At 38.7% G+C, this 25,353-nt stretch overlaps 2 protein-coding genes across 2 annotated transcripts in view; both read left to right on the top strand.

Moving 5' to 3' along the window:
- LOC107725509 (plexin-B2-like) overlaps positions 1-4,820 on the top strand; it is an 85,346-nt gene extending 80,526 nt beyond the window's left edge. The window contains exon 3 of the mRNA XM_016534784.1: positions 3,706-4,820. Within this exon, the coding sequence (XP_016390270.1) occupies positions 3,708-4,820 (1,113 nt within the window). The 5' untranslated portion in view covers positions 3,706-3,707. The remainder of the gene's footprint in view (positions 1-3,705) is intronic.
- Positions 4,821-6,127: 1,307 nt separating this feature from the next.
- LOC107725571 (plexin-B2-like) overlaps positions 6,128-25,353 on the top strand; it is a 22,846-nt gene continuing 3,620 nt past the window's right edge. The window contains exons 1-30 of the mRNA XM_016534864.1: positions 6,128-7,253; positions 7,342-7,530; positions 7,828-7,956; positions 8,606-8,706; positions 9,075-9,207; positions 9,758-9,914; positions 11,184-11,295; positions 11,392-11,503; positions 11,644-11,745; positions 12,288-12,383; positions 12,691-12,778; positions 13,993-14,153; positions 14,663-14,811; positions 14,952-15,057; positions 15,797-15,933; positions 16,015-16,194; positions 16,383-16,494; positions 18,332-18,541; positions 18,645-18,824; positions 18,897-19,033; positions 19,589-19,689; positions 20,011-20,240; positions 20,366-20,547; positions 22,062-22,128; positions 22,205-22,351; positions 22,845-23,001; positions 23,439-23,539; positions 24,314-24,398; positions 24,670-24,821; positions 24,940-25,100. Of these exons, the coding sequence (XP_016390350.1) occupies positions 6,129-7,253; positions 7,342-7,530; positions 7,828-7,956; positions 8,606-8,706; positions 9,075-9,207; positions 9,758-9,914; positions 11,184-11,295; positions 11,392-11,503; positions 11,644-11,745; positions 12,288-12,383; positions 12,691-12,778; positions 13,993-14,153; positions 14,663-14,811; positions 14,952-15,057; positions 15,797-15,933; positions 16,015-16,194; positions 16,383-16,494; positions 18,332-18,541; positions 18,645-18,824; positions 18,897-19,033; positions 19,589-19,689; positions 20,011-20,240; positions 20,366-20,547; positions 22,062-22,128; positions 22,205-22,351; positions 22,845-23,001; positions 23,439-23,539; positions 24,314-24,398; positions 24,670-24,821; positions 24,940-25,100 (5,099 nt within the window). The 5' untranslated portion in view covers position 6,128. The remainder of the gene's footprint in view (positions 7,254-7,341; positions 7,531-7,827; positions 7,957-8,605; positions 8,707-9,074; positions 9,208-9,757; positions 9,915-11,183; positions 11,296-11,391; positions 11,504-11,643; positions 11,746-12,287; positions 12,384-12,690; positions 12,779-13,992; positions 14,154-14,662; positions 14,812-14,951; positions 15,058-15,796; positions 15,934-16,014; positions 16,195-16,382; positions 16,495-18,331; positions 18,542-18,644; positions 18,825-18,896; positions 19,034-19,588; positions 19,690-20,010; positions 20,241-20,365; positions 20,548-22,061; positions 22,129-22,204; positions 22,352-22,844; positions 23,002-23,438; positions 23,540-24,313; positions 24,399-24,669; positions 24,822-24,939; positions 25,101-25,353) is intronic.

Raw genomic sequence — 25,353 nt, 5'->3', positions numbered from 1 at the left:
TCCACTTTGAATGTGCCATTTGGGACAGAGCCAAAGTGAGAGGCAAATCTTCCAAGAGACTGGGATAGTTTAAATCTCTCCCTTTTACATATTCAAAGAGCTCTTTCAGTACTGGCCTGAATTTACCTGCGCGTATCCAGCCACTCGTGGTCCCTCTGAACCCAGCCTTAATTAGTCTGCCGGTCTCACCCGTCAATCATTCCGAGCCGTCCGTGGAGACTGTCATTGAAAAGCAAAGGCAGAGGCGGCCATGACAGGAGGGCAGAACCTGGCATCCCACTCTGCATTACCAAACAGCAAGTTTTAAAGGTGAAGTGTGTGATTTCTATGCCAATAGCATCACCAAACAGAATCGCTAAAATATTGCCTATTTTCAGTCTGAGTAGATCTTGAACACCTGGAGAAATCAATTTGTTAGCATTGGTTAACATGTGAACTTTGAAGAGCCCTCAAATAAATTGGGCAAAACTTCTACTAGAGTAAAGTATAGTGCTGCACGATATTGGAAAAAAACTGACAGGGAAATTTTGTTTTTCTTCAATATGAAAAAATAAAGTTTTTTTTTCAAGATAACCTACTTAGCTTTATTTAGAAATAAATAATCATTCTGTATTATTGGGTGATTTGGTTGAGGAATGCACCTGCTTAGAAAAAAAGAATGAAAAAGCTGAAAAAATATATATTTTAAACTTTTTTTTTTTTAGGTTGAACGATAAAAGGATAAAAGAAATTGAATAATAAAGAAAAATATACAATTGAGTATTTAATAAAAATAATAAAAATCCTTTTATTTTATAGTAATTTTTGAATCTTATTTTTTTTTATTAATTTAGTTAAATGATTAAACTTTTGGCCATTTTCCAAATAAATATATGTGCTGCCAGTTTCAGAGTGAAGCGCAGCAGTGTTTATTTACACGCTTACAGCTCATTATAAAGTGCTTCAGCATCAGTCACATTGGCATAAAGTTTATTTAAAACAATTAAAAAAATTAAAACAGCCTTCGCAATTTGACTATAGCATTAAGCCATGTCGTAATATAGTTTTTTATTTTAATATATACGGTGCAGCCCTAAAGTACAGTAACTTATTGTGAATTTAATTAACTCACTTTTTGTTAGCAGAACAATGTAGTAACACCCATCTACCAGTAGGGGCTAATTGAACCATGCTAACCAACCAAACCATGATATGTTTCAGACAGGTTTCCCGAACAAACCTCTATCTGCTGTTGGCAAACTGTATGTTGTCTCTATGTATGCACACAAGCTGAGACAGGAAAAAGTAAGACCCAGTTTAATGAGAAAAATATGAGGGAATATTGTAAATGATACATGAGTTAGCTGTGGAGAGAGTGAGGAAACAAGCTTCTACGGAGGGTCAGTCAAAATTTGTATGCGAGAGGGGAAGTCTGCTTGGGAGTTTGAGAGAAGATGTGGGGTTTACTATTAACTCGGCTGAGAAATTTCAGCGTAATGCCCTGCGGTAAGAGTAGTGCTGGTTCAGCACTTGTCTGCTTGTGTACTGAGCAACCAGTCATGTTGTTTCTTAACACAGAGAGAAGGAATAACACACTGTTGCTGCTGATCTGAACTGCAATACACACTCCCACTCACAATATGAGCATCAAACGCAGGCCTCCTTCCTTGTTCATACTTCTGCTGCCTGCATTGCGAGTTCATTTACCGGCAGCTCAGGTTGAGATAGCCCTAAAGTAATTTAGAGGAAATGTGTTTGGTTTGGCTCTGGATCAGTAAAGCATTGAGAAATGAAGGAAATACCATCTGAGCCATGCCCTCGGTTGTAAATCCAAGGAATACAGCCATACAGAAACATGCAAACATACTTCCTACTCTTTCTTGTTGAGACGTTTTGAAGGGTGAGTACTGGTCACGTGTCTAGGCCTCAGTGGAGCCACATGTAGGCAGGATGTTCTGGCAATGTGTGCTTGTTTGTGTATGAGGGTTGATAAAACTAGATTTTCTGAAGATTGCGAGTGGTGTTTGGAGAACTCACTGCAACAATGCTAGGGTGTTTTGGGTGGTTGCCAGGGTGTTGCTTAGATGATGCTAAGAAGTGTTTTTTAGCAAGTTGCTATGTGGTTGTCTTAAGGGTGCTTGCTAAGGTGTTTATGGTGGTACTGACTGTTCCACTGTCCATAGGTTTCTGTGATATTCTGGAACCGTAACTTTGCCCATAGCAAAAAACATTCTTAAAAAATGTTCTTAAATTACCTTTTAAAGTCGCTATAGCTTCTCACTTAATGGGATAGTTCACCCTAGAATGTAAATTCTGTCATTTACTCACACTTATGCTTATTCCAAACCAGTACGACTTACTTTCTTCACTCTTAAAAGTAAAGGTTCCAGAAGGTTTTCACCGCAATGTCGTAGATGTAGAAGAACCATTTTGGGTTACCCAAAGAACCTTTCAGTTAACAGTTCTTAAAAGAACCATTGTGAAGAACATTTAAAGAACATCCAAAGAACCTTTTTCTGCTATAAAAAAATTTTTTTTGTACAGTGGAGCATTCATGGATGTTAAAGGTTCTTCATGAAACCATGGATTCCAATAAAGAACTGTTTTAAAATTGTTCTGTGGAATTATCTTTTGAACTTTTTAGAATTGATCCTAAATGTATCCTTAAATTCTTTTCTTAAGAACAGTGGTTTTTGAGCATAATGCTTAGAGCTAAGCCTGAGAATGTGCTAGCAACAGGAAAGCCTGCCTTAGCAAGCGCCACCAATGACTAAGGTTTGTGTGTGTTAACATGCAAATCAAGGAGTGTGTCATAAGGCACACTGCATTCTTTTGTGATGCTTAGTCAGAGCCGTGTGGCACACTCACCACAAATATCAAGTCTGTACTGAGAGACTGGCATCATTGTTCCTGTTAATAATTTGGTCTTGTGTTTGAGGGGAAGAGGGGGATTGTCAGTCTAAATATTCATAATGAAACTTGACAATTTGCCAAAACCTATCCTTCCTGTCACTTTTCTAAAGCTGTACAGTCCAGACAAATCACCCATGTGCTCTGAATCAGCAGCAAAGATCGCCTCCTGTTAACAGTTAACACTAGACTCATACACACAAGCAAAATGTAACACACTCCCCCTCACAGTAACCTCTAATCTCATTGAAACCCTGCAGGCCAGAGCTCTGACAGACACGAAGTAAAGAGAAAAAGCCCGTCACTTCTGCCCTGCCTCATATCGTGCCTCTGGAGTCCCGTCATTAAAGCCAATAAGCTGTAATATCCACTAAACTCTTAGCATGAATTCTTTATAAGCTCTGGGCTCAGGATCATGGTGTCTGAGAGACTCCTGCCATTCGATTTGCAGTGAAAGTATTTGCTCTGGCAATCTAAACATCGCAGTCAGTTATGTGGAAGTCCACTCCAGAGGATTGTCACCACGTTTAGGGAAATAAGATTGAGTTCCTGTGGACTTCTGGGGAGTGATGTAATGGTCAGGAATATTGAGTGAATATGGTTAATATTTCGTCCCCCCAACTACTTTTGCAACCTTATAAACATCTAAAATTAGCTCAAGAATGTTCACGACTGTGATTAGATTTTCCTGGTTTTGGGAAGTTATACCACCTGACAGTATAAGACCCTGCACAGGTATGTAACTTGTCCTCTTACATTATATATATATATATATATATATATATATATATCTTGTTTTCTTTCTCTCTCTTCAAGAGATGGCGTGGAGGGCCCTGGCAGCGTTGTCCCTGCTGCTGTGTTTTGGCTCATCTTGCTGTGATGATACTCAAGATTATTTCTTGTCTGATACCGTCATCAACAATGTCGTTCAGGACCCTCAAACCGGCCGAATTTATGTGGGTGCCATTAATAACATCTATCAGCTAAACTATGACTTGCTGAAGGAAAGCAGTGCTGCAACAGGCCCTAAGACGGACAACCCACACTGCACTCCACCAATCACTGCACAGTGCACTGATGCAAAGGATATGGACAACATCAACAAACTCCTGCTGGTAAACTCCGCCAACGGCACCTTGATTGTTTGCGGAAGCCTTTTCAGGGGCATCTGCTCTTTGGTAAACCTCAACAGCGTGGACGAACAGGTGTACTACAGTGACACTAAAGGTGAGAAGACGTACGTAGCCAGCACGGAGGAGTCTGTTGCCGTTGTGGGAGTAATTTCTTATTTTATAGAAGCTCATAATAATGCAAACCTCAGCATATTTCTAGTGGGGAAGGGCTATGGTAGCTCGGACAGTTCGAAACTCATCAGCACCCGATTGCTGCAGGAGCATGGAGAAATGGATGTCTTTGAGAACATGGTTGAAGCTTCCACTGTGCAAGCTAGTCCTTTCGTCCAGCGTTACCTCCACGACTTTCGCCATGCTTTCAAAGACAATGGCTACATCTACTTCTTGTTTTCGCGCACTCCGGGCACTAGTGACAGCAGGAAGATCACATTTATAGCACGCCTGTGCGAGAATGACCATCATTATTATTCTTACACCGAACTTCAGCTCAACTGCTCTGTCAGCACTGAACAACAGGAGAACACGTACAACAAGGTCCAAGCGGTGTATCTGGCCAAACCAGGAGAAGTTTTGGCTAGGAAAATCATCCCTTCGAATCCCAATGATAAGGTTCTGTTTGCGGTGTTCAGCGTGGATGAGGACGGTGGCCATTCTGCCTTGTGCATGTACCCGCTCAGCAGCATTAACACCAGGCTTGAGGAGGTGATTGAGTCCTGCTACGTAGGAGAAGTTCTGGAGGACGAGAAACCAAAAACTGTTGACCTGCCTCATATCGTGCCTCTGGCGTCCAGTCCTTAAAGCCAATAAGCTGTAATATCCACTAAACTCTTAGCATGAATTCTTTATAAGCTCTGGGCTCAGGATCATGGTGTCTGAGAGACTCCTGCCATTCGATTTGCAGTGAAAGTATTTGCTCTGGCAATCTAAACATCGCAGTCAGTTATGTGGAAGTCCACTCCAGAGGATTGTCACCACGTTTAGGGAAATAAGATTGAGTTCCTGTGGACTTCTGGGGAGTGATGGAATGGTCAGGAATATTGAGTGAATATGGTTAATATTTCATCCCCCCAACTACTTTTGCAACCTTATAAACATCTAAAATTAGCTCAAGAGTGTTCACGACTGTGATTAGATTTTCCTGTCTAACACAATAACGTTGAATGCCGCGCTGGTTATTGTAGGGGTTGTTTACAGAAGGAGGACAGGATTGTTTGGCCCACCTGCTGAGGTTGTACCCATAATTCATTGAGCCCCCTTCTGTTATGCTGGAATCAGGCTGCCCTGTGATTGCTTTGATGAGCGTTTGACTTCCGCCCCAGTGTTTTTAGGACCTGCTGAAGTGCTGAGGGGACGGATGAAAAGGAGAATGAAAGGAGTGCAGGAGTGGAGGACGAGCTTCTTTAGAAATGCTTTGCTTGTATCAGCATGTCAAATCACGCAGCCATCTGCAACCCCTTTGAGGGAAGAGTTGAGAGGCCTGATCGATTTTTATTTTAACTTAGTCTTTGTTGGTAGCACTTTTGACTAGTGCTTACTTCAGTATAGTATAATGATGCATACCAAAGAAATTCTCCAGCTTCCAAAAAGACGTCAGTTTTCAAGTGTGAATTTATTAGTTCTGCCTGCTAAGGCGTGCATCTCTATTGGGTCAATAATAAAAGATCTTCCATTTTTGCTATCTCATTTGTCAATTTAGTTTAAAACTCATGTTCCAAGTTCTTAAAAATGTATTTTATGTATTCATGTTGGATTCTTTTGAAAAAGCAACACATTAAAACTATGTTCAGCAAATGTTTAAATTCAATGAAAAATGTTATATGGTGTAGCCATCAAGCTAAAAGTAAAACACCTTCCTTAAAAACCTCAATACATGTGACTTTACACACATGACAAATTATTTTCAAAAAGTTTTAAAATACACTTTTCAGTTTTAAATTTTACAAATATAATTATTTTCATGAATTCATAAATGTCATTAAGTTTTGGGAAGTTATACCACCTGACAGTATAAGACCCTGCACAGGTATGTAACTTGTCCTCTTACATTATATATATATATATATATATATATATATATATCTTGTTTTCTTTCTCTCTCTTCAAGAGATGGCGTGGAGGGCCCTGGCAGCGTTGTCCCTGCTGCTGTGTTTTGGCTCATCTTGCTGTGATGATACTCAAGATTATTTCTTGTCTGATACCATCATCAACAATGTCGTTCAGGACCCTCAAACCGGCCGAATTTATGTGGGTGCCATTAATAACATCTATCAGCTAAACTATGACTTGCTGAAGGAAAGCAGTGCTGCAACAGGCCCTAAGACGGACAACCCACACTGCACTCCACCAATCACTGCACAGTGCACTGATGCAAAGGATATGGACAACATCAACAAACTCCTGCTGGTAAACTCCGCCAACGGCACCTTGATTGTTTGCGGAAGCCTTTTCAGGGGCATCTGCTCTTTGGTAAACCTCAACAGCGTGGACGAACAGGTGTACTACAGTGACACTAAAGGTGAGAAGACGTACGTAGCCAGCACGGAGGAGTCTGTTGCCGTTGTGGGAGTAATTTCTTATTTTATAGAAGCTCATAATAATGCAAACCTCAGCATATTTCTAGTGGGGAAGGGCTATGGTAGCTCGGACAGTTCGAAACTCATCAGCACCCGATTGCTGCAGGAGCATGGAGAAATGGATGTCTTTGAGAACATGGTTGAAGCTTCCACTGTGCAAGCTAGTCCTTTCGTCCAGCGTTACCTCCACGACTTTCGTCATGCTTTCAAAGACAATGGCTACATCTACTTCTTGTTCTCACGCACTCCAGGCACCAGCGACAGTAGGAAGATCACATTTATAGCACGTCTGTGCGAGAATGACCATCATTACTATTCTTACACCGAGCTCCAGCTCAACTGCTCCGTCAACACTGAACAACAGGATAACACGTACAACAAGGTCCAAGCAGTGTATCTGGCCACACCAGGAGAAGTTTTGGCTAGGAAGATCATCCCTTCAAATCCCAACGATAAGGTTCTGTTTGCGGTGTTCAGCGCGGATGAGGATGGTGGCCGTTCGGCCTTGTGCATGTACCCGCTCAGCAGCATTAACGCCAGGCTTGAGGAGGTGATTGAGTCCTGCTATATAGGAGAAGTTCTGGAGGATGAGAAACCAAAGACTGTTTATTCACCCTACATCTCCAAGACTGAGGCCATCTGCAAGACCAAAAGAGATGTGAGTTGTTGTATTACTTCAATTCTGGTTCCATTTTTTGTGGGCCTTTACGACCCCTCTGAATGTGGTGTGTCTTTTCGCCCAACAGAAGAACATGGTGAAGGCATATAAATGCGGTGCAGAGTTCCTGCCGTCTCCACTAGCCAGTAAACCTGAGTACGCTCTAGCTGTCAAACCCATCTACACCCGAAATGACATGCTGACAGCTGTAGCTGTGGCGGTGGAGAATGAGCACACTGTGGCATTTTTGGGAACCAGTGGAGCAGATGTCTTAAAGGTGAGTCCCATTCCAGGGTCTGGTTTCTGTCCACTTTAAATTTCACTAAAGCCCTTGAGGTTTGACTGCTGTGGTGGTCTAGCTTGGTGGTTAATAATACGGGCTGGAAACCAAAACGTTGTTGGTTCAAACCCAAGAATGGGTGATTTACAGTATGAGCTGCAACCACTTGAGAAATAAACTTAACCCTAGGGCTTGCTCTAGCTGTACTGCCCATATAATACAGTGTTTACATGTAAGTTGCTTTGGATAAATGCATTTGCCAAATGCATGAATGAATTAACTTTCTGCTTGCAGGTGCATCTTGACCCCAGTCACCCTGATCTTTATAACAAGATTCTAGGGGAACGCACAGACGGTGGGGTGAACAAAAACCTCTTTTTTAATTCAACTTTGGATATCTTGTACATCACCACTGGCAGAAAGGTTTGTTTATCCACAACTCATATATCACAGTGAGTCAACAGAGATCATGCACTGGTTAAAACCTGTTTGAATGATGTAGGCTTGCCAATCTTGATGGAATTTTTTATGAAATGGTGCAGAAAACATATAGAGATATCTTGAAATATCACATGTGACATCCCTAGACTCTGTAATCTGCCACAAAAATGTAACAGTAGGCTGTGTCATATTCTTTTAGCCAATCAGAAGACTTTGGGGCGCTCTTTTCCCATCAGTCATTTTGCTCATTCACATGGCCCATATATTAGAAGCGGGAAACTCGGAGTGTTGAAGTGGATCACTCAAGTTAACTGCCATAAGCTGCTTCATAAATTGACAGTTTTTTGCACACAAATGTTATTTTGCAAGGCAACACTTCTGATGTTGCTGAGATTATATGCTAAAGGTATGGATATGGTAAAGGTTTTGGGTCCTAAAGATATGGCAAAAAGTGCTTGACGATGGACAATGGACCTTTTTTTATAATGTGATCTCACCTCAAACTCTTAATACAAATGCTGAACCTTCAATCACATATGCATCAGTTATTAGGCATCTTAAACTAAATAAGTGAACAAATTGGTCATTTAAAGGTTGTGGCTGTTGTCTTATTTGCTTCTCTTTTGCTTAGATCACCAAAGTGCCAGTGCAGGCCTGTGAGCAGAAGAATGATTGTCAATCATGTGTCTCCCAACGGGACCCATATTGTGGCTGGTGTGTGTTGGAAGGCCGGTAAGTCTTTTAGACTCATTTTATTACCAAAAGCACACCATCAGTTGGGCATTCTTGTCCAGTAAAGGGCAGGACAAGTAATAACACTGCCATACTACAACAGAGTTTAATATTTCTATTGTCAAATAAACTTAGATCCATGGCCCCTATGGGTCATGTGACTAACATCCTTATTAAAGTATGTTTTAGAATACTAAGCAGTTTAGTGATCTCAAAATTGTTTAAACTCTAAAATATGGTGTAATCTAAGTCTTAGAGTTGCCTGTTACAAATTTAGCGAGCGGTATGTGGTAGATATCTGTGTGCAGTCCAGTTAAAGTGAATGCAGTATGGCTCATTACCAGTGTTTGTCTGCTTTGCTCTTGCAGTTGTACAAGGAAAAAGGATTGTCGCAAAGGAGAAGGAAAGAACGCCTGGTTGTGGAGTCCAAAACAAACATGTGTTACCATTGAGTCCTTCGAGCCCCCCAACATCAGCTGCAAGAAAACAGAACGTACACAGGTACTAAAGCATAGCATGTACACAAACACACACACTGTGATACAGTCTGGAGTTATTTCAAACCCTAACCTCTTAAGGATTGACTCAGGATTGATATTTACTGGCTGTAACAGATCCAGTCTGTGAGTCTAATCCTTTTTTCATGAGATGACATGATGAAGTTACTAAACAAGGCATCTGAAACTATCATTTCATACCACATGAACGCACAGAGCACTTTTCATGCATTTCTAATATGTCTCAGAAGAAACTCAAGTGGTCATGGTTGATTGAAGAGGCTTCCTGTATACCATAATTAAATTCCTGGATCAGTGGTAATGAATAAAGGCAGTACACTTCTAACTTGTTTACTATTTGCTGAAATCAGTATTATTTCAAATTTCATATTGCGTATTTTAGGGGAAATACAGTTGTGCAAAACCTAGAAATGTCTGGGAATTTTAACATTGTGTTTTTCACAACAAAAATCTTTCATTCATTCATTCATTTATATATGTTTGTATTTATTTAGTTATTTCCTAAATCCTTATTTTCTGGTTTAAACTTGCAGGTGATGATTGACATCCCCTCCCTCCCCAGTGTCAGCAGTCCTGATAGACTTCACTGTGAGTTTGATGGCTACAAAAGTCACGCAACTATGGAAGGCGCACAGGTCATCTGTGATCTCCCGACCTCTGAGAACATACCACCCACACCTGAGACACAAGGTGAGGGCATCCTGTTTGCCTTTAACTTAATAATCACCTACTGTGAAGCTGTCCTCTCGCTGCCTCCTTTATTCACGAAACAAACAGATGGTGTTTGTCTTGCAGAATGCCTAAAAATGATGTCAGGCTTGAAAAGTTTTTAATTTCTTCATGTTAGTAATTTGCTAGTTTTGTGATTTTTAATTTGGAGGCTGATCACATGAAAACATTACACTAAAGCTAAATCTATTAGCAGATTCTGAAGTTTAACTTATTGATTCTAGAGTTAGATAAAACTTTTATCAGGTCCTCCTTTCCTTGGGAATCAAACCCACAACCTTGGCGTATCTAGCACCTATTGAGTTCTAGAAATTCAGAATTGTTCATATTATATTTTCCTGCCTAAAAGCTGATATGATTCCCATTTCACATGAATCTAGAGTTACAGAAGTTTTATCAAGTCATGATTTTCTGGGGAATCAAACCCATGACCTTGGAGTTGCTAGCACCCTTTTGAGACTTAGAAGTTCAGAATTGGCTATATGAAATGCTCTTGCCTAAAAACTGATATGATTTCTATTTCCCATGATTCTAGAGTTACAAAAGCTTTTATCAGGTTGTGCTTTCCTTGGGAATCGAACCCATGACCTTAACATATGTACCTCTTGAGCTCTAGAAATTCAAAATTGTCTATATTAAATACTTATGCCTAAAAGCTTATATAATTCATGTTTCCCATGATTCTAGAGTTACAAAAGCCTTTATCAGGTGTGCTTTCCTTGGGAATTGAAACCATGACCTTGGCGTATCTAGCACCTCTTGAGCTCTAGAAATTTAAAATTGGCCTATTAAATACTCCTGCATAAAAGCTGATATGATTCCCATTTTACAATGATTCTGTAGTTACAAAAACTTGTATCAGGTTGTGCTTTCTTTGGGAATCGAACCCATGACCTTGGTGTATCTAGCACCAGAATTTTAGAACTGGCTATATGAATTACTACTACCTAAAATATGCTCATATGATTCTCATATGCATGTGTGTAGATTTTGTGGCAGTGCTTGAGCTCTAGAAATTTAAAATTGGCCTATTAAATACTCCTGCATAAAAGCTGATATGATTCCCATTTTACAATGATTCTGTAGTTACAAAAACTTGTATCAGGTTGTGCTTTCTTTGGGAATCGAACCCATGACCTTGGTGTATCTAGCACCAGAATTTTAGAACTGGCTATATGAATTACTACTACCTAAAATATGCTCATATGATTCTCATATGCATGTGTGTAGATTTTGTGGCAGTGCAAGTGAAGATCACGGTAAATGACGACATTGAAGTGGCATCTAGTGCGTTTGAGTTTTACAACTGTGCAGCAGTGGTGAAGAGATCGGAGAATACACCGTGAGTATCAGGCATTTTTTTTGTTTAAAAAAATGTGTCTTCCATATAGCATTTCTTTAGATTAGTCTTTTGACTGGCCGGTTGTGTGTCCTGCAGATGCATTGCATGTGTGACCAGTAAGTGGGGCTGCCAGTGGAACAGTCAGGATCACACATGCAGTGATAGCGATGACACTGTCAAGGGTGATCATATCATACAACACATGGAGGTGAGTCATGTTAGGAACAGTGCATGCATATATAAATTAATATGCCTGTTTGTGCTTTAATATATGGTGAGCAATCGTCTTTTGGTGACAAAACAGGACTAATAACAGTTTTATTTGATTTTTTTTAATGGTTCTTGCAGGATGACAGGTGTCCTCAGTTTGAGATCCCGGAACCTCTGCTTATTCCTGTTGGAATTAAAACCTCCATCCAATTTCAGGGCAAAAATTTGGAGAAATATACGGTAAAATACATGCATTACTTATTATTGTACATAGTGTGGTTGTTATGTTTAGTATATTAGTGTATAAAATGTATGCAGGGAATATCCTGAGGTTTTCTTGAAGATTTTTATGTATTTATTTAATTATTTTATTTTTTTAGATATGTAAAGAATAATATATAATCAGTTGAACGTTATTGCATTATGCTTACTAAATACTGTGCATACATTTATGTGAGATTGATTTAATTAAATTATTTTACACTCAAAAAAAGTCTTTAAAAATAGGGCTTGTTGTACTGTTAAGGAATTTCCATAATTTTTTCTAGTGTGATTTCTCTTATATCACTTCATATATTACTAGCAATAACTACATAATTTATCACAGAACTGTAACCATTGAGCAATCAGAATCAAATATTTCAGAGAGCAATAAAGATGCAATAAAGAAATATATTTACCCAATATCTCCGTGATGCTATTTGTCAGCATGGTTTTTATAGTAAAGTGCCTGTTTTTAAGAGTCTGCATAAACAGCAATACTCTTTCTTCATGTCTCTCAGGGCAAAACCTTTCAGATCGGCACCGAGCTCATGAAACAGGTGGGCGAGGTGACTGTGGAGGCTGATGGGTCAAAGTACAGTTTTGAGGGATATGAGGTCAGTACACTTCACTCGTATTCCTCCTTCTATTATGTCTCCCTCACTTTCTACTTCTTCTCTGTTCACACATAGATTTGTTTCTGGAGTTTGAGCAGCAGCCAATATGGCATTCACAGCTATTGAGCTGCACGTGTGTGTAGGGCTCAGTCCTATGTGGGCGTTAACAAACACATAGTGATCGGGTTCACAAAGACATCATGTTGGCAGGGGAGAATTTGCTGCGGTGCACAGTTGTTCCAGATGCAGTGATGTGCTTGCCTGTATCTGTGTCTTAAACGACGCCTTTCTACTGTTTTTATGCCAGTTTGAATATGACAAAGAGCCAGAGGTGAATGTGACGTTCTACATAAAGGATAAAGTCACGGACAGGAAGATTGACAGCACCCTCAGAGGTACATTTCAATGAATTTTCATCATCGTAGCTCAGAGAAGCTGCAGTAAACATGTGGATTGTCAAGATATGGCAAGGTTGTGTATGAACATCTGATAAACCTCTTATAAAATAAGCAGATTAACGTATGTTATATATCATTGGCATCTTGGAGACTGATCTTTCGAATCTTGTTTTTATATCCAACTAGGAAAGTTTTAGACATGTTTAGCAGATGAGCACTAGTGATCGGGTTCACAAAGACATCATGTTGGCAGGGGAGAATTTGCTGCGGTGCACAGTTGTTCCAGATGCAGTGATGTGCTTGCCTGTATCTGTGTCTTAAACGACGCCTTTCTACTGTTTTTATGCCAGTTTGAATATGACAAAGAGCCAGAGGTGAATGTGACGTTCTACATAAAGGATAAAGTCACGGACAGGAAGATTGACAGCACCCTCAGAGGTACATTTCAATGAATTTTCATCATCGTAGCTCAGAGAAGCTGCAGTAAACATGTGGATTGTCAAGATAAGGCAAAGTTGTGTATGAACATCTGATAAACCTCTTATAAAATAAGCAGATTAACATATGTTATATATCATTGGCATCTTGGAGACTGATCTTTCGAATCTTGTTTTTATATCCAACTAGGAAAGTTTAAGACATGTTTAGCAGATGAGCACTTTGAAAATTGCATTTTTGAAAATAAAAAAGTTTTCATTTGGGGGTGAACTATCCCTTCAACTACATAAAAGCACATTTATGTCATCCAGGTGTCCATTTTATGTGCATTTTTTTAACTGGAAGATGTCATTTTGTAAGTGCTCATCTGCTAAACATGAACTATCCCTTTAAGCTATTCTGCAAGGTATTAACTAAATGTACAGCAGTTATCTACATAACATTAAAGCCAATATCTTTTAAAATATATAACTGCCAGCCTGCATATATTCTGAGTGGTGTTTATCTGCCACAAAAACAATGAGCATAAAAAAATCCTTGTGCTAAATGTGACTAATAAATCACCACATACAACAATAAACAGCCTAATTTGCATAACTCACAAGTTCCGAAAACATAGTGATCAACAGCAGTGTTTAATTAAATGTTTATTTCTCTACAAAACAAAAAAACTAGAAGAACTTTTTTTTTGTAGTTTTGAAGCATATTTTTTTAAAGACAATGAATTCAGTGTCCGTCTGAATTGCTTTGTTTTCCTCCATTTTTCTACTCAGTGGTGCTCTACAACTGTTCAGTTAGACGTGAGGACTGCAGTTTGTGTAAGAACGCTGATCAGAAGTATAACTGCGTGTGGTGCGACACAACAAAATCCTGCATCTACAGAGCCCTGTGCAACCAGGAGCTGGCGCAGTGTCCTCCTCCAAAGATCACTGACGTGAGGACCATTCTTCTTGTCTTTCTTTTCTCAATTCTGTCACTCTACATTATTTTAAACGTTGCTAACACTAAATTCAGTCACGCTTCAAGCTAAGCTCAAAATGCATCCAATAATATCTCATTGGCGTGACGTCAGCGATTACTAATCTCGCTATTCCCGGTTCAAATGCAATTCATAAATTTCTACTCTTCATCTTCTCTAGAAAACACCATTTCTTTTCATTCTCTTCTCCATTTTTCATGCCTAAATGATATATGGATGGCTGCGCTGGTAGTCACAAACTCAGTCTCTCACTCTAGTGTTTTGTTGAATCCATCTGAGACTCTAATGATCGCGCCGCCTGCGCCTGATGGTGTTTTATTATTTGTCATCTGGCAAATGATTTTCTCCAAAGCAGCTGGATCACTCAAGGGCACAATGGTTATGGGTGATCTTTGTAACTCTATAGTTTATGGTTTTGAGTATTATAGGCTTCTTTTAACTGTGCTGTTCTGCTTTCATTCCAGATTGTTCCCCGGTATGGGCCGATGAAGGGTCAGATCTCTGTCACAATAAAAGGCTCTAACTTGGGCATCAAGCAGGAGGACATTAAGAGAATCACCGTGGCTGGAGTGCCTTGTACTCATCAGCCGGAGAGATACTCCGTCAGTACCAGGTACAGCATTACTGCCTTAATAGATGAATGCAGTATCACCGCATATACTGTACCGCTGTTGTATAGAGCATTTAAAACACGTGCTGTAAGTTAGAATGAGCTGTTTAGCTTCTCATTCTGTTCTACCCATGTTTTTTCAGTGTTGTGTGTGAGATCGGGCCCAATAAGCGCAGCGAATCCGGTCCAGTGGAAGTGGAGGTGGAAGGAGGAAGAACAGGACAGTCGGACGTGTATTTCACTTACAGGGTAACTGCTTTCTCTATGATGAAACCTTTGTGGCTGTTTAGTATCCTGTTTGCCTTTTTCTGTGTACATTTCTAAATTATTGAACTCCCGAAACTAGTCAAGCTAGTGAACTAGCATTGTCATGATGTTAACCAGCAAAATGGATCTAGTAAGGATGGTTGATCATCTTGATTTTTTGGACTTTTTCTTTTGTTTTTGAGCAGAATATTAGGTCTCAGTCAGAAATGAGTCACATTTTCAAAGTCAAATGGGTTTTTAATTCTGAATTTAGCAAACCAGCATTTAGAGCACAAGGATAGACCACTTTTATTTTACACAAGTTTGGAATTGATACAGTATTTTTGAATTTTTAAGTCTGTTATGTTCTCCAAGTTGCATTTATTTAATAAAATAATATTACAATTTAATATAATTGTTTATATTTTAATATTTTTTTGTAAATGTAAATTATTCCTGTGATGACAAAGCTGAATTTTCATCAACTCTTATTCCAGCCGTCAGTGTCACATGATCTTTTAGAAATCTTTAAAAATCTTACTAAGCCCAAATTTTGAACTGTAGTGTATGTGTAGGTTATTATTATATTTTTTCAGACATTAATTTTATGTTTTATTCCACTGACTGTGTGAGCATAGCCTTATTTATATTTAATAAAGCTAGACTGATGTAGAAAAAGGAGCGATTATTGGAGCTGTGAGTGAGCAAATGTTAACAGAAGTTTTTTTTTTCTCTCTCTCAGGATCCTGTCCCGAAGGATGTGTCCCCCTCTAAAGGCCCAGCCGCTGGAGGAACCGTCATCACTATCACGGGAGACAACCTAGACACGGCTAGCATAGATGACATCAGCATCACGGTGGACAGAGAGCCGTGTAAAGTGTGAGTAACAAGGAAAAATAAAGCAGATTTGATTTATCTTAGTCCAATTCTGATCATGTCTTTATGTTTTTAAACATGCAGGTTGACATTTGGCAAGGAGATTACCTGCATGACAGGCCCACATAAAGGACAGAAGATTCCTTCCGATAGGTTGCCCATTATTGTAAAGTATGGCAAGGACACATTCAAAGAAGTCAGCGGATTCGAATACTCAGCCAATCCCAAAGTTACAGATTACGCCCCACGGGCCAGCTTTGTTTGGTAAGTCTGATTTTAAGCCTCGCTCACATATACAGCCTCACTATTGGGCCTTTCAGATTTTGAATGCCATGGTTTTGAAAATCTGATCACAATTAAGATGTCAACATGTATTTCAAGGTTCAGGAGTGAAAATATATGGCTTTGTACATAAGCGTTACATGTCTGTGTGCATGTTTGTGTGTTTTCAGCGGAGGTCGTAAGATCGTAGTGATGGGATCTGGATTTGATCAGGTGCAGAGAGCCACCATGCGAGTGCTGCCCTCTTCTGATGAGTTCAATCACAAGTCTAGCAACGTAGAGGTGCGTGTAATGTTTGATATGATCATTTTTGGGCCCATCTGTGGTAAAGTCAATGGTCCCTTACAATAAGCAAGGCTGGGATTTGAAGTGAAGACACTCATTTTGTTTCCTTAAAGTGATAGTTCACCTAAAAGTGAAAAATCAAAGTTTAGAAATCTTTGTTTAGAATTTACTCACCTCTATGTCATACAAACCTGCTAGATGCTGTATTGTTTTTGTTAACTAAAATAAAAAATATTCAAAATAATTTGTTAACTGAAATAAATCTAAAATAAAATGTAAATGTAAATATAAATATGAGATGAAAAACTTAGTGCCCCTATTATGCCATTTTTATGGTTCCTAATATTGTTTTGGGAGTCTCCTATAATAGGATTACATGCATTTAATATCACCTCATTTTCCAGTGATTCTCAAACGATTCGTTCAAAGCAGTTTAAAGATTCAGTCTCTCTAAACCCCTCCTTTCCGTGAGCCTGCTCTGCTCTGATTGGTCAGATGGCCTAGTCTGTTGTGATTGGTCCACGGCGTACAGCGCGTTTCGGAAACGATGCACCTATTTCAATAGTTCTGTATTTTGAATGCTCTATAGAAAATATAAACATCTATTATTTATCATACTTACAGGTTGTGATTCAGTGGAGCAGCTGGTCCAAATAAACAGGATACTGATCCATCTTTCAACAGCAAGTGTTTTGTGAATCCCGCGTTGAACTCCCCGAGATTAGAGAAGCAGTCGTCAGTAGAATGACGTGTTTGTGGGCGGGGTCAAGTTGTTCGCGGCCGGCCAACATAGAACATCAGCGCGCATTATGCAAATGTGTTATTTCGTGGGATTCGAATTACTAACGGCTCGTTTAGGTTGTAGAGAGTCGATTCTTTATTTTGGGAGATAATAACTTTATTTATCGTGCACTTTCAGCTTTACTACTTTACAGATCATTTACATTCACATACAGCTACATTACACACTGCATGAAAGGCAATATTGGAAATGGCATAATAGGGGCACTTTAAAAACAAGTTAAAATTTGAAATTTTGGCACGACAACTAACTAAAATAAAATAAGTTTAAGTACTAAAATTCCTAAAACTGAAACTGACATAAAAATAAATTAAAGCTAAATAGAAATTTAAAAAAATTTAAAACTACTAAAAATGTCAAAAGGACATAACAAAATTACTAAAAATTAAGTGTAAAATGTAAATATAAAAACAAAAGATCATTTAAAATATTAATAACTACTCTTATATTTTAATACTAAAATAACACTGACTTGATGTTATTTGTCCATGGAACTCAAAAAGCAAATGCATATTTTCTAGTTCCTAGTGACCACAGGCTCCATAATGAATTTTAAAAAAGCACCATAAATGTAGCTAAAACAAATTGTGCTCAATATTCAGAGTCTTTTGAAGCCATACAATAACTTTGATAAGGTTAAAGTGTAAGTTATTATTTATTGAAAGCTTTTTTACTCAGTGTTGCTTGTGCTTTCATTTTAAATCTTCAGGTTTCCTTATTTTTGTTGTCAGATATTATTGATTGGCTCTTAAGAAATGTCAGCATTTCATTTTTATGTAATTTCTTCTTTTGATCAAATGTCGGGCTGTCTGAACCCATTGCTCAGTTTCAAGCTGAGGAGTTTCCTCTCTCTCTTCTCTTCTGTCTGCATCTACCTAATATTTCCTTTCCTCCGTCTCCCTTCTCTTAATGTTAATAAGCAACATTCATCACGCAGCTGACATCCTGCTGTCTTATTTCTTTTTTTAGTGCTCAGACATTTGTATAATATGTTTTATGCAGAGAAAAACTGACTTGTTTTCTTTCCTACAGTTCGTCCAAGAAGTTATCTACAAGAATGAGAGCGTACTGGAGTTCCTCTCTCCCATTGTGAACAAGACATACATTAACCAGTCCTTAAGAACGATCATCCAGCTGGACAACTTGGTGGAGAACTTGACAGAGTTCGTTTACCATCAAGACCCCTCGTTCGTTCCTTTGACCGATAAAGCCATCACGGAAAACAGCATCATCAACGTGAATGCAAGTATTTTTGTTAACAACAGATTTTGGATGCCTCTTAGAAAAATATGCCTTTAAGGGACTTTGGTTTCAGTAACTGCTTCATTGCTTTTCTGTGATGCAGGGTAAAGGTTTTTCCAAAGCCATGACTGCCAAAGAGGCCCAGGCATTTGTGGGTGATGTGTTATGCCCAGTGACAATCCTGGAGGACGATAAGCTGTTCCTCGTGGCCCCCTCCAGCCCTCCTAAATCCACCTCCAGACGTCATCGCAGAGACACCAGCTCAGAGGCTATGGAGCTGACGGTTAGAAATTGCATTAATCACAGTTATTCTCACCAATTTTACCCTGCGTTCAATGTTTCTTGTCTTTTTCAGATCATATTCGGCAACGGAGAGTGGAATGTCGGCTCTGTTCGCTTTGAGAGGAAATACGAGGTTCCTCTTTACATCATCATTCCTGCTGTCCTCATTCCCATGGTCCTCTTCATTGCAGTGTCGATCTATTGCTACAGGTAACAAACCTCTGAGTGCACCAGACTGTAATAATGTGAACTTAATAACTTGGATTTCAAAGCTGTGGTCTAGTGAGTAGCGCATCAGACATATTGCTCCATTTTTTTTTTTCCAATATGTTCTCATTCCCTCCACTTCAATCTATCATTTCCTGTCCACTCTCCTAAAAACATAAAAACACTGTTTTATTTTAATATAGAAGTAAACACATGAGTAGTTGACTAGTCAGTAAATTAAATAAAAAAAAATGATCAAAAATCAAAATTCAGTCTTCTGATTGTCAACAGCAAATAAACCTATTATCTAGATTTCCTCTCCTCTCTAAAAGAGGCATTGTATTTAATTCAATTAATAATCTATAATAAGCAGTAAATTAGATTAAGCAGATCAAAATAATCAAACATAAATTAAAAGTCACAAATTTAGAACTACAAATAAACTTAAGATCTGAATTTCCCTTCTTCCTCTCTACTTTCAATAAAAAAAATTAAATAATAAGCAGTAAATTAGATTTAAGAAAATGAAAAACAATGTTTGTGTTTGTATGTGTGCAGGAGGAAAAGCCAGCAGGCAGAACGAGAGTATGAGAAAATCAAAAATCAGCTTGCAAATTTAGAGGAGAGCGTCCGTGATCGCTGTAAAAAAGAGTTCACAGGTGAGTTATTCCTGCTTCTCGATTAGTTTATCATCTTGTACAAAAATTGAATGAGATTTTCTGTCATGATGGGATGAACATAAACTATTGATTACAGGTCATTTCCTTGTATTCTTATTTGTTTGTTACTGGCCACTTCAGCAAATATATGCTTTCTAGGTAATCTGTTAGAAGAACGAGGATGATGTATGTCTCCACTATGTCTGTACCTTTTGTTTCTGCACTGGTAGCTTGTGTGTGTAAAGCTTTTTTCTGATTCTGAGTTTTGTTATTCTGAAAGCTTTCGCTTATATATTACACTTCACTCTCTGTGTTTCTTAGATCTTATGATAGAGATGGAGGACCACACTAGTGATCTGAATGAAGCTCGAATCCCATTCCTGGACTACAAGAACTACACCAACCGCGTTTTCTTCCTGCCCTCCAAAGATGGAGCCAACGATGTCATGATCACTGGCAAGCTGGACATCCCAGAATCCCGCAGAGCCATTGTAGACCAGGCACTCAACCAGTTCTCCAATCTCCTGAACAGCAAGACCTTCCTCATCAATGTGAGACCCTTAACGTCATTTTCCAGTCTCCAACTGGATGAGTTCGCTCTGTTGGCATGTCCGCATACTACTGGATTTGATGTACTGTATAAGCTGACTTATGTGCTCATGTCTTTGTGATTTAGTTCATTCGTACCCTGGAGGGCAGGCAAGAGTTCAACGCCAGGAATAAGGTTTACTTTGCTTCCTTGTTGACGGTGGCACTCCATGGAAAGCTGGAGTACTACACAGACATCATGAGAACCCTTCTGCTGGAGCTGATGGAGGAATACATCCACAGCAAGAACCCTAAACTCATGCTCCGCAGGTCAGAACAAATCCACATAATTCACTATTATTGTTGCTCATACTTGGCTTTAAAGGGGATATCGGAAACCCATTGTCCACAAGTTGGTTCGATTCTTTAGGGTCTTCATGAAATGTCTGCAAAATACTTCCTCAATGGTCGTGTAAAACAACAACCTTTTTATCTTTTTAAAAAACAGCTCTATTCACAGCGACCCATTTCGGTGCATGTCTCTTTAAATGATAATGAACTACTGCTTACTCCACCCCTCTCTTCTGTTTTTTGTGTACTTAGTGGCGCATTACCATCAAAAACAAAACTAAACCACTGTGTCCTCAGTGCCTGTCATGTCAGGAGAAAGTGAATGTTCACTTTTACATCCAACAACAAAACACCTGCATTGCTTGCGAGAGATTGTTGTCGCTACAGCTGCTTGAGCGCAAAGAAAATGGCAGACAGCATACAACTAGCTGAGGGTGTAAATATGCTAATAGCAGTTGTGGGCGGGGCCTAGACAAACAGTATGACGTCATATTTCTCAGAAAATCAACACGGCTTGATAATTGAGACTGTTTAGGTTTTTTGGGAATTAAAAAAAGGAGTGAATGGATTTTTATCATTGAAGGGTGGTTGTGTCTACACACTGCTAAGATACACTTATATGCAAACACCATGTGAAAGTGAATTTTGCATCCAGTGTCCCCTTTAATATTTCCATGCAGTCATACTTTAAAAATTTCTCAGCAGTTGATAGAAAACTTAATAATTCCTGGACTTTGTACCAGAATATTATAGACTTGACCCTTTTGGTTTATGCTAGTAAACAACCACATTACAACCACACTAAACACCCTAGAAACAGCATGGCTATTGCTGAAACCATTCAGAATACTTTAGTAGATAGTTCCTGATTAATTTCCTGATTAAGCTCTTAATTAATTTTGATTGCTGTTTTTATTTTATTTGATTTAGATTTATTTTGGTATATTTTAGTTATAATGTCCATTTTGCTTACGCATACTTACATAGAGAGAAATGTTCTTTAATGCTCATGCTGTAAATTATACATGGCAGTGTTTCAGACTGGCCACATGTCTTTTAGAACCATTCATTAAACAAAACCACTCATAAGAGTCAGTTGTTTGTGAATCGTACTACACTATCAGGTTGCGTTGTATGTTTTTGCATGCGGTTCTCGATGAGTCCATAGAAAGTTTTGTGGTTTAGTGCCGCCACTGAAATTAGACATTAAGAAAATATTTTTTTTGGATGTCAAGATCGTTCAAATGAAGATTGGATTGTATGTTTTTGCATCCTGTGATGGAGGAGTCCATAGAAAGTTTTGTGGTTTAGTGCCGCCACTGAAATTAGACATTGAGAAATTATATTTTTTGGGATTTCAAGCATCGATGTCAGGATCGTTCAAATTAAGATTGTAATTTATCAGGACGCAAGACAATAATTAGTTAAACCCATTTTTTTAAGGTATTGCCTGTACTGACAAATGATATTATCGGCCTGTGTTTCCTGTTTAGGTCCGAGACTGTTGTAGAGAGGATGTTGTGTAACTGGATGTCCATATGTCTCTACCAGTTCCTAAAGGTGAGCAATTATGCTATGAATAGAATTGCAAAAATTGTTTTCTAGCTGTAAAGTCTGACTAATGTGTTTTTCACAGGACTCAGCCGGGGAGCCACTCTATAAGCTCTTTAAGGCCATTAAACACCAGGTGGAAAAAGGTCCAGTTGATGCCAAGATGAAGAAAGCAAAGTACACTCTGAACGACACCGGACTTCTGGGAGATGATGTTGAGTACTCTGTTTTGGTGAGTCCTAGACATATTTTAGCATCTGGACTTGTTTTTGAAGTGTGTGGCATGTCTGTACAAAGATGGTTTCCTTGCAAAAATAGTCGGTAAGGGACCCATTAAAGAGAAAGCTTGTTAATACAGAATGGGTCTCGCTGTAAGAGAGACTCAGGAAAGCGGAGACCGTGTTCGTGTGTCCATCATTGCTCTCCTAACACCATTTCATTGGCTAGCAGTGAGTCTGTAATCTCATTCACGAGCGTAACACTGCTCCTCAGGGACTGAACAGCCATTATCCGCTGGAGGAAACCACTCTGCGGAAAACGATTCATGAGATCTCGGAAAACAAATAAACGCACTCTTATTTGTTAGCAGGTTTCCCATGGAGCCAAGATTTACGCCTAAGTAATTGACTTGGAATTGGTGATTCTCAGTCTAATTGTTTATTTGATGTGCTGATCTTTGTACAGTTGATGGTATCAGTAGACTAAAGCCTGTTTGAACTCTCTAGACATTACAGGTGTTGGTTCACGGCGAGGGTCCCGATGTGACCCCTGTCAAAGTCCTGAACTGCGACTCCATCTCCCAAGTGAAGGAGAAGATCATCGAGCAGGTGTACAGGAATCTGCCGTACTCCCAGAGACCCACGGTGGACAGCGTCGCACTCGGTAAGACTTGGAACAAATTTTCCGTACCACCCGGCACTTTTGATTCATTACGGCAGGAACATTTCCAAAAGCTTCCAACTTTATGAAAGTAACATGCATAAATAGCTCTCTTTATTAACAATGCGCTGCATTTAAAAGTACTGGAGGAAGACTCGCTTCTGAACAGATAGCTGTTTGATTAATGGTGGGATCTTGTGCATGTCGGTCTGCGCTCCTGCAGTTCTTAATGAGTTGTTCTTCTAAATGTGCTGAAGTGTTAAAGCCGATGTCTCGCATCATCCATCAGACAGATGAATCTGGTTAAAAGAAGGAGTGTAGGGAAAAACCAGCCAGGGATTTTCTTCTTCTCAGGTTGTCAAGTGGAATACGTGCCAAGTTTGTTGGGTTTTTTTTTCTCGGGACTGTGTTGTAAGACATACTTTCTGTCCTTTCCACAGAGTGGCGCCCTGGCTCTACAGGGCAGATCCTGTCCGATCTGGATTTGACATCGCAGAAAGAGGGAAGGTGGAAACGAATTAACACACTGGCCCATTACAATGTGAGTGTTTGCATAATCACACATGAATACACACATAAACAGTCACAGTGTATTGAAAAGTTATTGCATTTTATGTTTCTCACTGATTAATGTTGTCTTGAAGAGCATATTTTACTGTGCTATTACTATCAGTTAATTAAAATTATATGATTTTGTTTAAAACTTATAGTTAATGCATTTATTTTATTTCATCACAGGGATTTATTTCTTCGTTTGTTAGTTTATAGTGGCTGGTGCTTCATTTTTATAGTTTTATTTTATTAATTTGTACTCTTTGTCCATAATTTGACTAGTACACTTGGATTTCAGAGTCAATTCATTATTTAGAAAGAAGAAATTCATATAAACAATGCAATATTAAGGATAATTTACACCATTTTGAGTTATATGCAAACCAATTCACCTTGGGTTTTCATCTAGTCTTTAATGTTACTGACAAGCCTGTCAGTTTTTATTAATATTTTACTTTATTTGTGCCCACAGTATTTAAAATTTTTTATTTTATTCCATCACAGATTTTTATTTATTATTTTATTTTATTAAGTTTTGTTTTATTCAATCCCTAGCTTTAGTGACTTTAGTTAAGTCTAACTTTAGTTTAGGTTAGTTTAGTTTTGGGGGAGGTACATATATACATATATAAATGTTGATTTTATTTTTAATTAGAAAATTCTCTCTGCTTGTATGTAGATCATTTTGTGTGATGTCATATTATTTCTTGTTTAATTAGAATGAATATCTTCTGTGTTATATTTTTTTGTTTGTGTATATTAGGTGAGAGATGGTGCCACCCTGGTCTTGTCCCGAGTTCTGCACACCCAGCAGTCTTTCGACCAGAACCAAGACAACCATGAAGAAAGTTAGTGACTTACAGTTTTAAACTACTCATCCAATTGTATTTAATGACAGCAGTGCATTGCTTCTTATTGATCCCCCTTAATAGTCTAAACATATTGACAGTCCTTAATGATGGAACAACACAGAATGACTGAAATCTGCTGGCGCACTAAATGAAGAGTGAACTAGAACTGAACCCAAACTAATGGGCCGCTCAAGTACATCTAAAATAACTGTTCTCCAAACAGGAAGAGCAATCAGTCCTTCAAGTGTGCTTGTTTTGTGATGAACAGGAAATGCTTTGCTGGAGGACGATAAAGTATTTCACCTGGTGAGACCGGCAGACGAGCTGGAGGAAGTGAAATCAAAGAGAGGAAGTATGAAAGACAAGGCCACGACGAAAGCCATCACTGAGATTTACCTGACCAGACTCCTCTCTATGAAGGTGGGTTAGACTGAACATTTGATTGTACATTTAAATGTTTGTCTTCATTCACATGTAGATGTGAATTGAATTGGAACATGATTAGAAAGTGATGTACTGTGATGTACTTGTGTTACAGGGCACGCTGCAGCAGTTTGTGGATGATTTCTTCCGCAGTGTGTTGTGTTCTGGGAATGTGGTTCCTCCTGCAGTCAAGTATTTCTTTGACTTCCTGGACGAACAAGCCCAGAAACATGACAATGTTGATGATGAGACCATCCACATATGGAAGACCAACAGGTATGAAACACTTAACAGTTCGGAAAAACATTTGTTCAAAGGGACAGTTCATTAAAAAATTCAATTTTTGTGAAGAATGTGTCAGCTGTTTTTTTTTGTGTTTTTTTTTATTATACAATGAAATGAAATGAAAAAGTATGAAACAACATTGGACTCATATTAAATTATATTATATTATTCAAGTTAAATTAATTTAAATGTAAATTAAAAAATATATATTATTGTATAGTATTACATATATATTATAAATATA

Source organism: Sinocyclocheilus rhinocerous, unplaced genomic scaffold (genome assembly GCF_001515625.1).
Source record: "Sinocyclocheilus rhinocerous isolate Xijiao unplaced genomic scaffold, SAMN03320098_v1.1 scaffold153, whole genome shotgun sequence".
Classification (NCBI taxonomy): domain Eukaryota; kingdom Metazoa; phylum Chordata; class Actinopteri; order Cypriniformes; family Cyprinidae; genus Sinocyclocheilus; species Sinocyclocheilus rhinocerous.
This window is presented reverse-complemented; position numbering and strand designations above follow the sequence as displayed.